The following is an 18363-nucleotide window of genomic DNA, read 5'->3' as shown; positions in this document are numbered from 1 at the left end:
AAGCCAAACAACCAAACCAACATGCTACAAGAAATCAAATCAAACAAACGTCGAGAGAAGGCCAAACAAACAAATCAATACCACAAACATAAATAACCAATTTTAACGTGGTCTGGCAAGTTTCCTACGTCCACGGGGCAAGAAGAGGATATGATTTTTCACTAATAGAGAAGAAGAGTATAAACTGAGATTACAAATAACTCAAACTCACCAATTAATCTCACAAACAAATCTCTAATTCTCTCCAAACAAAACCCTAACCAAGAGCTCAGAAAATATCTCTTTTCTGTGTTCTAAATATTCCCAATTTTCTTCTTAATTCTCTCTTCCAATTGTTCCATATATATAGAAATCCTAAAATCATAAACATACTAGGAATTCTAAAACAAAAAACAAAACAGATTAGGAATCCTAATAACCTGTTAGCAAAACAGATTTGGAATCATGTTACCAAAACAGATTAGGAATCCCAATAACCTGTTATCCAACAATAATTTTATCTGGGCATCACTCATTTCTCTCATTTATGAATATTTAGTTTGGCGTGTCACCCATAATAGTGTTTGATCTTTTTTATGAAGTTTCCTCTAGAGAGGTGTTGTTTATAAAAATGACCGGGAACCTAAATCTGAGCAATCTTATAATGGGATTTTGAGGATGCAACTCTACAGGTTAGAATGTGATTAATTTCTAGTTGTAATATGCCTCAATTTTGATTATGATGTACTCGCATTTTCAGGTTGCACTCTCTGAATCGCAAGGTTGAAACTACCTATGTCATGTCGCCAGCAAGTATTGATGTTACTTTGTATCAATTGTTTGCGTCCTTACTGATATTAGAAAAACCGCCTTCGTTTGAAGATGAACTGAAATTTCAGAAAGAGGTTTGATGTTTGTAATAATCATATAATACATATGGTTTGTGCATGCTTGTTCACTGAAAACTAGTCAAATGAAGGTCACACAACTTCATAGGCTTATGATACCGTCTTCTGGTAAATCAGGGAGGATTCAAGATTAGTTCGGAGTTCAGACCATAGTCAATTGAAGTTATTGTGCTATAATAGCGATAGAAGTTGTCTACAATGTTAGTAAAAAACCATAAAACAATTAACTTTTCTAAAAGGAGGACATTACTTTATTCATAGTGTTCTTACTTTTAACATAAATTACAGTAAAGATTTCATAATTTTTGGCAAGAACCAGCATCTCACTTTCGACACATTTGGGCGTGTTAGATGTGCCAGCTTTCATGGAAGTGTTCGGCATATCATAGGTATAATAAGAATTTGGAGTATTTTTTCCTCATTTCTGTGAACTGTTGAAGAAATATTGAAATATATTTTTTGCAAGAAAATTTATTGATGTTTCATTCAGATACTTCTCTTTTAAGTGGTAGATATATATTCAGCTTAAAATTTATCAATTTGTCGCCTTGACATTTCAGTCAAACTTTGCAATGATGGATGAGAACATTGGAATTGTTACTAGCAGAAGAGTTGACCGACATTTTGAGGAGGAAGGACCAATCCTTTGTGCATTGTAGGATGAAATGAAGCTTCCATCCTATCAAGAATATGAAGTGAGAATGAAGTGAGTTATCTCCATTTAGTTGAGGGTGGGGGGGCTGTATCATGTCGTCACAAATTGTATATACTACATCATCGAGAGTTTTTCCAAATGTTTTCTAAATCACAATTATGAAATGCTGATCTTGAGTTATTCAAAATGTACTGATGTGATTAAGCATCATCCTGGCCAGTTTTTATTATGTAATGTTAATTAAGGAATTTGAGTTGATGTTAAAAATTTTTGATTGAATTAGTGCTTTTTGGATATCTTTTCAGTCTGTTACTTATGATCCATTCAGATAGTTGCTTGAACTGCTTCACAAGCCTTAGCAAGTCTCTAACGTCATAAGCGTGGATTTACATCCACATCATCAAACATCACGGTTACGTATATTCTTGTGATAGTCTTTGATTGACCAATCACCTTGGAGATACAATCACTCTACTCTCGCCTAATTGATACCTAAATATAATTTTATTGTTCAAACGTTGTGAATTTTTAGCTTCTATTCATAAATTGGCTATATTGTTTACATTAAATAAACTTATACAAAATCTTTTGCTAAATAAATTTATAATTTAAAATAATATCAAAAATTATACCATGTGCATTGCACGTGCAAACCAACTAAGTAAAACTAAATACTCATGCGTCCCTCACGAACATACATTTATGATGTGATGATAATCCTGTAAAGAAAAGTTTATTGTATCTTTCTCTAAATAAATTTTTATAATATTATATATATATATATATATATATATATATATATATATATAACGTTATAATCTATTAGTTCTATGTAACATTATAATTATAATATGTTAATCATATATACTGTTACAAATATATTAATTACAATAGATGTAAAATTTACCCAGAAAATAAAGCAAACCTGTAGCACTTAATCAGAGTTTAAAAAAACCATATAATACCTCTGATCGCCAAAATTCTTTAGTTAACCAAATAAAAAAGGGAGAAATGTGTCCGGGCCCCAAAAACAGAAACTTCATGTGCTGCAGCCCCTCTTAGTTTCCCCCATGTGATTCAGCCCCTTGAAGTGTGACACGTTGTACTGCAACCCCTTTTTAGCAATTATTACATGCCAGCTAAGCTAAAATCCCCAAAATAACCTTATCCCATCTCTTCAATCCCTCAAACCCAGCTCTCTCATCTCCCTATGTTAGTTCTAGCTAGTTGGGCAAGTTAGAACTAACAATATTCGAAGTGATATAACAAGAGATAGAAAATGAGCCCAAGTAAAAGGAAGATATCGTGTGATAGACAATATAAAGGGTTACACACCGGCGAAGACGGTGGTGAAAACAGAGACCGGAGGTGGCCGGAAAACGCGCGCGAAGTCGGCACGACGCTGCTGTTTTCTACTCGCTGCTGCCGTCGAGCGATGTTTCGGACGTTACCGAGAGAGATAGAGACTGAGTTAGAGCATGATACAAATTGGAGGTGAAAGGAAACATGTAGGGCTAGTCAACAAAGAAGAAATCGGCAGAAACGAAGATTGGAGGTGATCAGAAAGTGCGTGTGAAGTCGGCACAAAACTTGTGAAGCCCCAGTTTTCACTCATGGCTGCAGTCCAAGGTGAACCCAGATATGTCAAACCTGCCATGCAAAACGTAGGTACAAAACAGCAAAGAAGTAGAACGACAATAATAGACATGATAAAGAAGATGATATCTCATAAATAAAGGTCATGTCTCAACTGAAAATAAACTAAAATACATTTGGAGTCTTTAATAACATACGATGTCTCAACATGAATCAAAACGGAAAGTCGAACTAAGGCTCATTGCCTTTACAAAATAGAAATAAACTCTAAGTCTGAATAAAATTTAAAACTACAGTGGAGCCTCTAATAAATCTCTTGGGACGGCGACTATGCAAGAACTCCGTCATCCTGCGGCTCTCCGGAACTCCGAGCTACCTGAAAGGGTATTTTTAAAAGAAAAAGAAACAACAACAAGAGCGTCAGAGTGCTACAACAAGATTACCTCCATTCGCTCCCAGGGGAAGGGCTGCTAGATGGAGTGGAGGCTCTATCTATTAAGCATAGTCTACCTAGATTCATTTCATAACACGAGACTGGCACGTCGAGCTAAATAATCCAAACAAGGAAACCCTCATGTATATACCATAAGTCTCAAATTGTGAATCTCTAATCATTGATCCCAACTAAGAAGTAAAAAGGACAGTAAAAGAAATAAGATATCAACACATCGTATTTATAATATCTTTCACTATCACTGGGAGAGATAGAATAAAATACTAACACATAATTTTGTATACTTTCAAAAGTAACATATCTCAGTCGTATAATTCAATGATAGGTCGTATTCAAAATCAGCATCTGCCGTACTTAGGCTATCAAGTAATTGTCTCAGTGCAACGGACTACCCTGTAGGTATACTGAACTGTGTACACGGCTCATTAGTCTCATCGCGATCTCAGTGCATAACATGAGTGCGGGACAGACTACCAAATAGGCATCCTAGAAATACGGCTCACGAGCCTCATCGCACCCTAGTGCGGGACGGACGGCTAGATCAAGCCTCCTAAAATCCGACTCAATAGCCTGTACATATGGAATATCGACGCATCTACCTCATATAGTACTGAACTGAACTCATCAACGATATCCACCTCATATAAATCTTTGTATCTCAGGTATGTTGACGCACTATCCTATATAGTACTAAGATATGCTCATCAACAACATTCAGCTCTTGTATAAATCATGTATATTTGGTATGTCGACGCACTATCCCATATAGTACTGAGCTGTGCTCATCAATGGCATCCAACATGTATATGAACTATATCTAATTCAAATATGATCAAATCAAAATTTATCATAATCCCCTTGGGATTCTTAAATATATAACATAACATATTCATGACTAAACGTGTAACATCAAGCGGCTCAAAACTCCGCGAACGCACATCAAAACGGCGCAATACAACTCCACAAAACGAGCAGGAAAAATAGACGTGATATCTGTTAGAAAAATAAACATATATTTCTCTAGGAAAACTATTTTTACAAATGGTTTTCTGTTTTGTAAACTAGATTCACACATATTTCAAATGAAAAAAATTTGGTTCAGTTTGGAGTTCATTTGTTATCCCAAATCTCCAATTAAACTTTATATATGTGCATTCGTTTTTCTGCAGGACATGTTGTTAGTAAATATAACATATCTTTTTCTATAAAAACTCTTTTTAAGAATAGTTTTCTGTTTTAGAAACTAGATACATATATCTTTCATTTGGCATTAGTTTGGTTAAATTTGGAGTTTATTTTCTATTTCAAAATCTTAGTTAAACATGATACAATTGCTATAGTTTTCTGCAGAAAATATTTATTTAGTACATCTCTTAAATTTCTCATATATAAATGAAATTATGAAAAACCCTAATGATCATGATCATGATACTATCATAAATAGCAAGAAAAAAAATTACTAATCTAGCATTGGTTTATGTTTTAATATCAAAAATTTAAATTTTATCACATCATGTTAAGATTCAAGCATGAAAACACATATTCAACATCATATTAAACATCTAACTAGTTATTTAACTATGAGGAAGGGTTTGGATGAAGATATTCTTGCCTTAGACGTCATTCTAAGCCTCTGAAATAACCAGCAACCAAAAAGAAGTGCAACCAAGCCATTTCCCCCTTGCTACACGTTGATGACCTCGCCCTCGTGTCGATATTTGCTTCACAAAGCTCTCAAAATTCTCAACTTTAAGGCTAGGGATTCAGAGAGAGGAAGAGGGGCTGCTAGGGTTTGAAACTCTGATGTAAGAATGTAAATTTTCGTGAAAACACATATTTATATATATGCAAACCCGAAATAAACCCGTTTGATCCGAACCAGGAATCCTAATCTGACTAGGAAAATAATCTTTGGTATTTTGGCCATAACTTTCACGTCCGACCTCGGAATAAGGTGATATAAGACTTGTTGGAAATCTCTTGAAGATACCTACAACCTTTATCTTTTAAGTTTTTCTAAATTCCAACTACATTTGTGAGAAAAATATAAAATCTCTTCGCTAATCATAAATTTCCAGATTTATACATCGAGCATGAATTGTGCATTTGCTCTTATATATATACATATATACATTGAATTAAACTCAAACCAATTCCTAGCATACTCAAATATCAAAATATATTATTTATAAATATATAAAATATTTATTATTATTTATCACAAAATATTCAAATTTTTGGGGTTTTACAAAACTGCAGTTTTCTGCAGTGCAATTTCTCGCCGTTCGGCTTTGTTCTTCGCTGTTTGGAGCTTTTCGCCACTGTCCGGGCTTGCCGGAGGTAGGAGGAGATTGTCGGGGTTGTCGGGGTGTCTCGGTGGGCTCCGCCGGAGGTGGGAGGAGCTTTTTCTCAAGTTAGTTCTAGGCTCTTGGGCTCTCAAGTTAGTTCTAAGTTGCCCCATGTTAGTTCTAACATGCCCCATGTTAGTTCTAGCACGTCCCATGTTAGTTCTAGCTAGTTCTAGCTCTAATTCATCTTAGTTGTAGGCTCTTGGTCTCTCAAGTTAGTTCTAACTTGCCCCATGTTAGTTGTAATTTGCCTCATGTTAGTTCTAATTCGCCCCATGTTAGTTCTAGCCCGCCCCATGTTAGTTATAACTTGCTCCATGTTAGTTCTAACTTTTTCCATGTTAGTTCTAACCTGTCCCATGTTAGTTCTAGCCCGTTCCATGTTAGTTCTAGCTAGTTGGGGGCAAGTTAGAACTAACAATATTCGAAGCGATATAACGAGAGATAGAAAATGAGCCCAAGTGAAAGGAAGATATCGTGTGATAGACAATATAAAGGGTTACACACCGGCGAAGACGGTGGTGAAAACGGAGACCGGAGGTGGCCGAAAAACGCGCGCGAAGTCGGCATGACGCTGCAGTTTTGTGCCGACTTCGCACGCACTTTCCGATTACCTCCGATCTCTGTTTCCGCCGATTTCTTCTTTGGTGACTAGCCCTACATGTTGCCTATCACCTCCAATTTGTATCACATTCTAACTCAGTCTCTATCTCTCTCGGTAACGTCCGAAACATCGCTCGACGGCAGCAGCGAGCAAAAAATAGCAGCGCCGTGCCGACTTCGCGCGCGTTTTTCGGCCACCTCCGATCTCCGTTTTCACCACCGTCTTCGCTGGTGTGTAGCCCTTTATATTGTTTATCACACGGTATATTCCTTTCACTTGGGCTCATTTTCTATCTCTCGTTATATCGCTTCAAATATTATTAGTTCTAACTTGCCCCCAACTAGCTAGAACTAACATATGGAGATGAGAGAGCTGGGTTTGAGGGATTGAAGAGATGTGATAAGGTTATTTTAGGGATTTTAGCTTAGCTGACATGTAATAATTGCTAAAAAGGGGTTGCAGTACAAAGTGTTATACTTCAAGGGGCTGAATCACATGAGGAAAAACTAAGAGGGGCTGCAGCATATGAAGTTTCTGTTTTTGGGGTCTGGACACAATTTTCCCAATAAAAAAACTCAGTACAAAATGCCTTTGCGGGACTGGGACCAGCCAAAGGGTTTCCGGCCCATTACCTCGACCCAAATAAAAAGAAAAGGCAAAAAAAGAAAAAAAAAAGAAAAAAAAAAAGACCTTCAGGTCTGTGACTCTGTGACAATTAAGAAAGCCTCAGATCCGCCATAGTCTTCTTCCTCCTCCATCTTCCTCAAATTTATGAACCATAGTCTTCTTCCTTCTTCATCTTCCTCAAATTTATGAAAGCCTCAGATCCGCCGTAGTCTTCTTCGTTCTTCATCTTCCTCAAATTTCCAATGGCGGGAAGATCATCGTCCATGATCGTCGATAACTCGCCGGGCAACGATTTCGCCCTAACCAACTGCGCCTTCGTCTCCTCCCACGATTTCAAGAAGTTCGCGCCTCCTGGATCCGATAGCATCCTCGCCTCCGTCGGCGATTCCTTGATCCTAACCCTACGATATCCTCTTCAGATTTCTTCTTTCTTATTATTTATTTCTAGGCTACTATGAATCATGGATTTTCCCTTTTTTATTGAGTCGCGTTATTCGCTCATATATTCTGGGTTCCGAACCCTAACACGTTCGCCGTTGAAGTGCAGATACATCCACTTGTTCTGGTACTTTTTCAGCACCAGTTTCTGATTCTCGACCTGACCCAATTTCTCAAAAGCTCTCGCGATCCTTCTGTGTCATCATCAGGTTTCACTCCTAATTCCTCCATATCTGCAAATACCTGAAAATAATCCCAGAGAAAATAAAAGATTACTACATTTCCTTAGTAATATCACAATCTAGCCCATAATCAACCATTCAAGTCTTTCAAAAAGAATAGCATCATAAGATCAAACGATAACTTACCTCTACAATCTTTTCTGGAATGTGATGGTGCTCATACAATGCAATCATCCGAGAGAATAATCGTTTTGAGACTGATCGTGTGTGTGTTTGCAGAATTACATTCCAAATAGTCTCAGCCTCATCTATCCTTCCGTCCATATCCAATGCCAACAGTAGGGTGTCATATGTTCCCATAGTGAGGACTTGACCTTTGCTTAATAACCACTTACTGACCTGGGGAAAAAATTTGGTTTAGCACTTTACATAGAATGCCTACTAAAAGCAAGCTTAGTAGACTCACTCCCTATAAGGATGATTGATTTCTATTCATTGCTCTAAGATATAACAACAAGAGCAACAATAACATTAAAGCCAAATCCTAAAGTAGGGATTATGAATCATTTTCTTCATTCAGCTTTCTTAATGTCCATCTCCGATACAATATAAACTTGCATATAGATTTTTACTGTCTCATTCCACATCCCATAGGCCTACCCCTCTGTTGCACGTATAGTTTGAGGAAGATATACCCTGTGTTTCCCTAAACACTATAACTGTTAGGAAACTCGACTGATATTCAATAGAAATAGAAATGCTATAAACTGTGGTAACCGAAACGTACATGTTTTTTATGACACCATAAATAAATTGGATTATACTACTAAATATGTTTCCCAATTCTTTAAGATCACCATAGTAAATCAAACTGTCGTTTCGTTTGCCATGAACCATGACATAAGAAATCCTTAATAATGAAAATAGAGAAAACCTGAAAGGTTTTAAATGCTCCTCTTAGGCTCTGTAAAGGTCACTACGAATTCAACAATTGCAATGATACTAGACAACTATATACAAGATAGACCTCTTAAAGTAACATTAACCTTTTTTTCCATGAAATATTAGCCATTTTTTCCATGAAATGTTAAGCAAACAGACTACCCATAAATATGGTAATCAGATAGAAGCACACACCTGAATAATTCGTAACCACTGGTTCCGTCTTCGCATAATTTCGAAAGCTTTTGTAGCAGCAATAACAGGAAATTCTGTCTCCCAAGCAGTCCATTAGTCCAATTCTCCATATATGGCTTCCTTTTCACTTGGAAGTTTTGAGACCTTTCAGAGATACCATACTATTGTGAGTTGTGAGGCAAATATAATAGCACGAAATGATCAATTCCTTCTTTAAAGTATTGGTGAACCCTCAAGTTTTTCCCAAAAGTATCCATTTGTCTATTTCCTCCCTTAAACTATGTGTATGTGCTCAATGTAGTCATTTTGTCAGCCCACGATCAAATATTTAACAGATTAGTGACATGAGTATTTGTTTTGCATTTCCTTATTTAACTAATAATTACACTATAGGTTAAAATGAATGCTGATTAATGGGAAATATACAGTATATTACATTTCCTATGTAATTCTTCAAAGCAGGTTCTGTCTCACACAAATAGCTAGCAGTCAGTTAAAAGTAAAATTAACATATGGATGCATATTCGGACTATGTTGGCTTAGTTGAATGATTTTGTATGTTATCTGTATTCAAAGTATGAATGTTTTTGCTCCTCCTTGAAGTAATCCTTGACAAGTTCTCACGGTTAGTGAAAAAATTAATGATGGTCGTATTGGTCTGAATGCCGTCCAACGCCGGTATGCAAAAGTTTCCACAGAGGACCAAATATCTGTTAGCAGGTTTGCTCAAGCTTATTTAAGATTATGTGTTGATTGTCATCTGTCTTCTGATCTTCTTATTGACCATTATTTTATCTACAAAATTAGGTTTGTACCGCCAGAAAATTTTTCCCTTGCAATGCTTTCAGTAGAGTTGGAGTTTGTTGTTAAGAGGGCTAATAGAGCTGAACAAGTAAGGTTCTTTTCATGATTAACAACTTCATTGAATCATGACCTAATAACAAGCTTAATCTTTTCCTCATCTTCAACTGTCTTACAGGCCCTTTGTCTTTACAGACATACCGTTTTGTAATATTGAAATGCTTTATAAGGGATTCTTATCGTGATGATGATGTTTCCTCTGCAGATAGATGCTATTAATCTTGCTCAACAGCTGAGGAAAAGATTTGCTGACCAGGTAAAAAAATACCCATTCCTTTTCATTTTTGGTACCCCTTTAGCTGCTGCTAGACCATGGTTTTGTAGTTATACTTTAGTCCATGTGAGAGCTAGTTTTTGGCTTACAGTTAAGTTAGATGGATTAGAAATAAGGGATCAAACCCTATTAAAGATAGATTCTATAGAAGTATGCATGACGTTGAGCTCTGTTATTTTGAGGCTTCTGCAACACATTAATCATCTGAAACTGCCATTGTGAGTTTATCTCAATTATCAAATGTTAATTGTTTAGTTCAAGGGAGCACATTTGCACACGAGTGTACCACCACCAAAATGCAGTAGCTGTGAAAGCCTTACAACACCATGAATATCACTCATCCCTTCAGTTAGTTATCAACTGACTAGTTTTACGGATAAAATAGCATTAAGTTTAGACCATAATTCAGTCAATTAAGAGTTTATATTACTTGTCAATCCAGGCACCCCAGACTTATGTTTAGACAACAGTGAATCGTCTACTATAGGATATGTCGGAGCAAATGGAAGTTGTTTTTTATTAAATTAGAAGCATGTTCTTAATTGAGGATTTTGATCTATCATTCCATCTTAACTTTTTCTTTTTGTTTTCATAGTGCCTTTATATTGTGACATAGGACATAAAAGATATACTTTTCTTCATGATTGTTGACGGGTTTAAATTGGGGAAGTGAAGAATGATGAGGCTACCTTTTCTCTAATTCTTGATCAAGGGCTAGTATTTTTGCTCTTCGGGTTGTGGTTGTGCATGCCGTAACATGCATGCATGCATGTGCACATGACCATATATTAATCTGTTGGTTCGTTTCAGCTCCTGTCTTCACCCTTTCTTTGCAGAAGGGATCTGTGCAAAAGTTGCCCTTGTGGTTTTTGGGAGGGAGGGAGAGATATCAATATCTATATCCGATAAGTATGGATACAGATCGGGAGGGAGGGATATCAATATCTATATCCAATAGGATATGGATACAGATACATATATATAATTGAAATATCCGTATCCAAATATCTGATTATATGTAGTAATTAATACATGAGGTTCATTTTGATGATCTAGAAATCTAATCATAATTGTTCAAATATGTTGAACATTGTAATGGACTCTCATTTTAGTAATTTATGATATTTAAACATCTCGTGTCATATGATCATTGGTCTTACTTCTTTTCTTCATATTAGTTCTCTATCCATTCATTTGATTAGAATTTGTATTCAATTTTGGTTGATACGGTCATGAGTTTTCTTTACTGAGACATTCATATTCATATTTGCATCTGTGATTAGGAAGTTGATATAGATATGGTAAGAACCGTATCAGATCAGCTTGCAACCTTAAGAAACAAAGCAATTTTCTTAATTGCATATTTTCTAAATATATTTAAGAGGAGCCTCCTTTTAGTACGTGAGTCACATTTTTAGAATTCCGGACTTGTCCTCGCATATGAAGAAAAACAGAAATGTCCTCACGCTTGAAAAAATCAACAGAACCTCAAACTAGGACAAATCAAGCCCAACAAACCTTTTCGAATCAGCTGCAAACTTCCCTGCATTTTATATCAATACATGCATCGTGAATACTAGTATTTTCTAAACAAAACTAGTGAAGACAGGTGGAAACTGCTCAGGAAAATTCCGTGACTTGATTAAACTGATAGGGTTTCCTAACCTTGTTGAAAAAGTTAATGCAAAGGCATTTTATGGCTAGAAGTATATACTCTTTTCTGACATGAAAGTGGGTGGAATTTGTAGCATGTTATTTGAAATTATAGACTATCTTTCTTGCGATTGCTCAAAGTGTGTATCTGTTTCTTTTTCTATAATTTCCATTGTCTTTTCACCTGGTTAAATGCTAAATTATTTAGGATATTAGGCTTATATTTACTATATCTAATGGGAGAGCTATTATATGATATGCAGGTTATGACAGTGGGCCAGAGAGTGTTATTTGAATTTTGTGGAACAAACTATATTTTTACAGTTAATCAGGCTATGGTTGAAGGTGCTGAAAAATCCAAAGGTTTGGTGAGAGGAATTATTACCTCTGACACGTACATTGTATTTGAAACTGTCCCAAATTCTGGGATTAAGGTATGTCTTTTTCCTTTTTTTTTCCATTCAGTTGTCTTCTTTTATTCTGTGGATTGTAATTGTTTTTTACAGGCCTGTTCGTTTCCCTGTGTATTTAGCATCACTATGTTTTCTCTACTAAAAATGTTGATGTCCTATGATGCTAACTTCATCATCAATTGTCACATGTTTTTTACAGGTAATTAATCAACGTGAAGCTGCCAGTAGCAATATTTTCAGACAGAAAGAGTTTAATCTTCAAAAATTGGGGATAGGAGGATTAAGTGAGGAATTCACTGATATTTTTCGAAGAGCATTTGCTTCTCGAGTGTTCCCTCCTCATGTTGTTAATAAGTAATTTCTTATTTAAAACTCCAATGTTCGAGAAACTCAGTTATTTTGCTGCGTATTTAGGTAAAATTGAGATGTTTTTGTGCTGGTGCAGATTGGGCATCAAGCATGTTAAGGGAATGTTGCTGTATGGGCCACCAGGAACCGGCAAAACCCTTATGGCTCGTCAGATTGGGAAACTGTTAAATGGAAAAGAACCAAAGGTTTGTACTATATTTCTCAATTAATTTTCTCTCTTGCAATTGTTAATTGATTGTTGTTACTCACATAATGTAGATGAAAATTAATTGTGCAATTTTCTTTTTGTCAGATAGAAGAAGTATTTAAATGCTTGTTGAAACTTAAATTAGTGCAACTTAAAAAAGTTACATTCTATTACTATACTACTGCAATGCTGAAGCAATGTATACGACCGTTTACTCATGAGGGAGAGCTAAACTGACTTGAAGACAACGTTGCTGATAGCGGATCGCGTCGCGTCGAATTATCACTAAGGCTATTTCGGGCAATTGCAGCAAAATAGTGGCAAATAGCGCACGGTCAAATAGCGGTCAAATATAAATATATTTAAATATTCTAAATAATAAGAAAAATCATATAAAAATCTAAAAATTCTATAAATTATTTCTTCATTCATTTCTGTTGCAGACGACAAGTCCATATACCTCCCCTACTACAGTGTTTTTGTTGTGGAAAAAAACCGTCATTCCCAGTAAGTGAAGGGAAAACCTACTACAATAATCTCCAAAAAGCCGAAAGCCATTTGCTACTTCTTAGGGAAGAATAAAAAAACATAATGTAGATGAAAATTAATTGTGCAATTTTCTTTTTGTCAGATAGAAGAAGTATTTAAATGCTTGTTGAAACTTAAATTAGTGCAACTTAAAAAAGTTACATTCTATTACTATACTACTGCAATGCTGAAGCAATGTATACGACCGTTTACTCATGAGGGAGAGCTAAACTGACTTGAAGACAACGTTGCTGATAGCGGATCGCGTCGCGTCGAATTATCACTAAGGCTATTTCGGGCAATTGCAGCAAAATAGTGGCAAATAGCGCACGGTCAAATAGCGGTCAAATATAAATATATTTAAATATTCTAAATAATAAGAAAAATCATATAAAAATCTAAAAATTCTATAAATTATTTCTTCATTCATTTCTGTTGCAGACGACAAGTCCATATACCTCCCCTACTACAGTGTTTTTGTTGTGGAAAAAAACCGTCATTCCCAGTAAGTGAAGGGAAAACCTACTACAATAATCTCCAAAAAGCCGAAAGCCATTTGCTACTTCTTAGGGAAGAATAAAAAAACCGCGGCCAGCAGTACATGCTCCAGCACAGAGAAACCCAAAATCATGCCAAAGAGAAAACGAAGAGAACAAAGAATCCATATGCCATAAAAAACCAGCTATACATACCCGATTGCATTGGGTTATCAGATTGAGCACTGCAACAGGCATGAGATGAGACCTTTGTTCCTCCATAAACCAGCTATACAACCTGGAAGTAGTGGGAGCTTGGACGACGTCGCTGGAAGTTGGCGTCACTCGGCTGGAACTGTGGGAGAGGCGAGAGGCGGCTAGGGCAAAAAAAAAGGGGAGAGTTTTAATATTAGTAGGTACGGGTCGGGTTCGGGGGGTGATTCTCATTAAAACCTGATGCGGGTAATAGCGCTTTTAACCGCTAACCCGCGCTTTTCGAACACAAAGCGGTTTTTACCGTTTAAACACGCCGCTAATGCCTTAAGCGTAGCGCTGATGGCCCGCTTCCACTATTCGCGCCGCGATTGCCCCGCTTTTTGCAACTATTTACAACACTGCTTGAAGAATGATCTTTAAATTTCCTCAGCAAATGAAGGTCACTATTTTGTTGAGTTTATTGATAATCCATCTATACTGGCTTGGCTTTAGTATAAAGAAGCAGGTGGAAGGTGACTTGGGAATTAATAGGAAGGCATGTGCCTCTTAAAACCAAAAAGGCCGTGACTCTTAAAACATCACAAGGAAGTTATCTCTAATTATTATTACATGTAGATTTGCCTTCCAATTCCATACATGTCTTATATTGAGGTCTACATCCCAAGTGATGAATGTGCAGAGACAAATTGATGCCTATGAAAAATAAATTCTACCTTTGAGTCATTCCGATGCTAATTATATGTTCAAAGAGAGAATTTATATTGGCAATTTCATGATGTCAAGTTAGACAGCTTTTCTGATTATTATATAAAAACTAAACTCTATCTTTGAGTCATTCTGATGCTAATTATAAGTTCAAAGAGAGAATTGGATATTGGCAATTACATGATGTCAAGTTAGTGATTCATATATAAAAATCATTTTGTTATAGTTTTGTGCAAGTTGTGGCGTGGAAGTTTTATTTTTGTATGTTCTTAAAGTAGATTATTATTATTATTATTTGGATTTGGCAGTTATTCAATGGTATATTTTTTTTGTGCTGCAATATTTTGGAATCATTAGAATTTAGAACTAGAGGCAAGTTAATGGATGATTGTATGAATTTTCATACTCCATCTCACTGCTTTAAGGAGTCCATCTAACCATACACATCTAATCGATTTTATTACAAGAACTTGAGATCTAGATACCATTCTGTCAGACTTCTTTTTCCTTTTTCCTTTTTCCTTTTTATTTTTTTATTTACTTCTAGTTATTAAATGCGACTTGTGGTATGTTAATGGCTCTAGAATTATGCTCCATAGCACTAGAATCTAACTTGTTCTATTGTCTGACTGCAATATGTGTCAACTTCTAGGGTGTGCATTCTTTTAAGGTGTTTTTTTACTTGTTCTATTGTCTGACTGCAATATGTGTCAACTTCTAGGGTGTGCATTCTTTTAAGGTGTTTTTTTGCCCTTCCATCACATATCTAGTACTTACTAGATCATTCTATTGGGAAATTTAGATTGTCAATGGACCTGAAGTCTTAAGCAAGTTTGTTGGCGAGACAGAGAAAAATGTGAGGGATTTATTTGCTGATGCGGAGAATGACCAGAGGGCTCGAGGTATTCAACCTATGTTATATCTTCCAACTTGTTTAATTCCAAGTATCTTTATTATGAATCTGTGATTGTACTTCATGATTTAATCTTATTCAGGGGATGAAAGTGATTTGCATGTCATTATCTTTGATGAAATTGATGCCATATGTAAGGTAAGAGGCTCATCTTGCTATGGAAATTATTTGCACCCTGTTTAAAGTACTTGTATTTTGCTGGTTGCATGTCATTATATTAGATGACTTTGTGCTCTATGTGAGATGGGTGCACCTTGCTATAAGACTTCATTGCAACATTTCCAGCTTTTTGTAGTCACGTGGGCTGTGCTGTACTACATGTTACAAACTTTGGAGTTAATCATATTCTTGTCTGGATGTGATAATCAATCTGAGCACCTTGGTTATAGTAGTATGGTTTTTCCAACATCATAGTACGGGCTGACATGGAAAAGATTGACGTAGGACAACCCTATTTTGCCTTTTTTGTTGTTAGGCTAATCCCAGTATATGGTTAGTTTCTTCATTTTCTTCTTTCAAATTCTGAGCCACTTCTGCAGGATGCTTTATGTTAAGGTTTTTCAGTGGTGGTTTACTTTTGTACTGTATTGTCCAGTCATGATATAGTTGCCTGCAATATCAGTGAGAATATGTTATCACATGAAATGTTGTTCTGGTGCATAATCATGCTTCCTTGCCCAAGATTTCTTACTTCTCTTATCCTATATTTACAGTCTAGGGGTTCAACAAGGGATGGTACTGGAGTACATGACAGCATTGTGAATCAGCTTCTTACAAAGGTATGCTTTAATTTGTGCAATTCAATTAGTTGCTGGTACAATTCATAGCTGTAGGTTAGTTTCTCTTCAGCAAACGTATCAAAACTAACCAACTTTCTATTTTAGATTGATGGTGTTGAGTCCTTAAACAATGTGCTGCTTATTGGAATGACCAATCGGAAGGACTTGTTGGATGAAGCTTTATTGAGGCAATTCTCTGTACTTGTGGCTTATATGTCAAACTGTTAGCTAAACAATGTCTCTTCTCATACTGATCGATGTCTATCAGCGTTTTTAATTTTTTGCCTCTGCACTAGAAATTTGTTCAATATTCGTTCTCTTTCTGATCTTATTGGCCCATAGAAGTCCATGCTGTTGGGTCACATGAAGTTATAGTAGCTTTCGATGTCCTTTGAATCTAAAAGTTCATTATGACATTCTCTTGCATACTTGTAGCACACATAATCTGGTTCCTTTGTGTTCTGTTATAGACCTGGACGCCTGGAGGTTCATGTCGAAATAAACCTCCCCGATGAGCATGGACGTTTACAAATCCTTCAAATACATACAAACAAAATGCATGAAAATTCTTTTCTTGCAGCAGACATCGACCTTCAAGAGCTTGGTATGTGATTTCAGAAAGTAGAACCTTTTATTTAGATTTTTAATTACTTCTTTTACACACTGGATAACAATTATTTGTTTTTATCTTGTATCTAACTGACTCATCAAATAAGCTGAAGATTATTTGTTTTTGGATCTTTAGCGCTATTTGTTTTGAGATCACATAATTAGGAGAGGCAAGGATTTAAAACTACTTAAATAATTTTGTCTTTTGCATAATTTCCTACTTTTCTTGGATAATTCACCTCCTACGAATCCAAGATATACAGAGCACATAAATTGGAATTCTACTTCTATTTTATTAATGGTTGGAATATACATTTTTTCTCCATGCGTCCTTTATTAAGTACAATTTTGGATCTTAGCTATTTTCTTCTATAAAATAAACCAGCAGGTGTTGCTATGTATGCATGTGCATGAGATGAGCCACAAAAATTCAGGATTTTGAGTTCATATATCTTGTTGTCTTTTGAGTTGACAAGTAATTTTAATAGATTTGTTGAATGTGTAATTATTTAGAAGGCATAAATAGACTTGACTGTTAGTAAACTTGAGGTTTAAAACAGACTCTGGATAACTTGCATTTTCTTCATATGCATTTGTAATGCATTCATATATGGTAACTAGCCTGTGTATCACATGGATTGAGTGCATATACATGAGTAATACATGGGAATTTATTTACATGTATTATGCATGTTTGGAGCATGTTTTGAGAACAGGAGACTCGGTCTCGGTTTATATTAATGCTTACAGGCACATGGCTATTTATGCTAAATCCATGGTGAGGAATTTGCTCCTCACCAGCTTCAGGCTCAAAATTTAATAATGCGATCAAAGTATGCCTGTTTTGGATGACTATTATTTTGTCATTTTTGTGTCACTTATATCATTATTAAATATGAAATTATGGATCCCTGGATGCTTGTTCTTTAATTATGCAGAATCCTTTTAGGTAAATTTAGAGACGACTGAAATTTGTTATTCATGTCATCCCATGGTTTAACTTCTAATATTCTGGTTGCAGCTGCAAGGACAAAGAATTACAGTGGAGCTGAACTTGAAGGTGTTGTGAAAAGCGCAGTTTCATTTGCTTTAAATCGTCAGATAAGCATGGATGATCTTACTAAACCTCTGGATGAGGAGAATATAAAAGTTACAATGGATGATTTTCTGCACGCCCTCGAAGAAATTGTTCCTGCATTTGGTGCATCTACATATGATCTAGAAAGATGCAGGTATACTTTAGTTGCTAGTCATGTTTATTATGTAAATTACTGGTATTTAGCATTCTTATTGGCTACTGTCATCGCCCAAGATAGGCACAATGGGTCTATGCCTCTTCTGTCGCAAGTGCTTTTCTGTAGCAAATTCTAATTCAAGTTTTTATAATTGGATGAATCCTGCATGCTTCAAATTACATGTTTTGTCCAATAATTTTACTCATGACACACGGAG

General features: G+C 35.8%; 1 protein-coding gene across 1 annotated transcript in view; it reads left to right on the top strand.

Annotated features, from left to right (window-relative positions):
- LOC109834042 (vesicle-fusing ATPase-like) overlaps positions 7202 to 18363 on the top strand; it is a 19936-nt gene continuing 8774 nt past the window's right edge. The window contains exons 1-13 of the mRNA XM_020401926.1: positions 7202 to 7577; positions 9553 to 9648; positions 9736 to 9820; positions 9995 to 10045; positions 11980 to 12150; positions 12329 to 12483; positions 12575 to 12683; positions 15413 to 15512; positions 15606 to 15661; positions 16237 to 16302; positions 16408 to 16490; positions 16773 to 16906; positions 17933 to 18143. Of these exons, the coding sequence (XP_020257515.1) occupies positions 7414 to 7577; positions 9553 to 9648; positions 9736 to 9820; positions 9995 to 10045; positions 11980 to 12150; positions 12329 to 12483; positions 12575 to 12683; positions 15413 to 15512; positions 15606 to 15661; positions 16237 to 16302; positions 16408 to 16490; positions 16773 to 16906; positions 17933 to 18143 (1481 nt within the window). The 5' untranslated portion in view covers positions 7202 to 7413. The remainder of the gene's footprint in view (positions 7578 to 9552; positions 9649 to 9735; positions 9821 to 9994; positions 10046 to 11979; positions 12151 to 12328; positions 12484 to 12574; positions 12684 to 15412; positions 15513 to 15605; positions 15662 to 16236; positions 16303 to 16407; positions 16491 to 16772; positions 16907 to 17932; positions 18144 to 18363) is intronic.

The sequence above is a fragment of the Asparagus officinalis genome, chromosome 3 (assembly GCF_001876935.1).
Source record: "Asparagus officinalis chromosome 3, Aspof.V1, whole genome shotgun sequence".
Lineage (NCBI taxonomy): Eukaryota > Viridiplantae > Streptophyta > Magnoliopsida > Asparagales > Asparagaceae > Asparagus > Asparagus officinalis.
The sequence above is the reverse complement of the archived record's forward strand: the minus strand, read 5'-3'. Positions and strand labels throughout refer to the sequence as shown.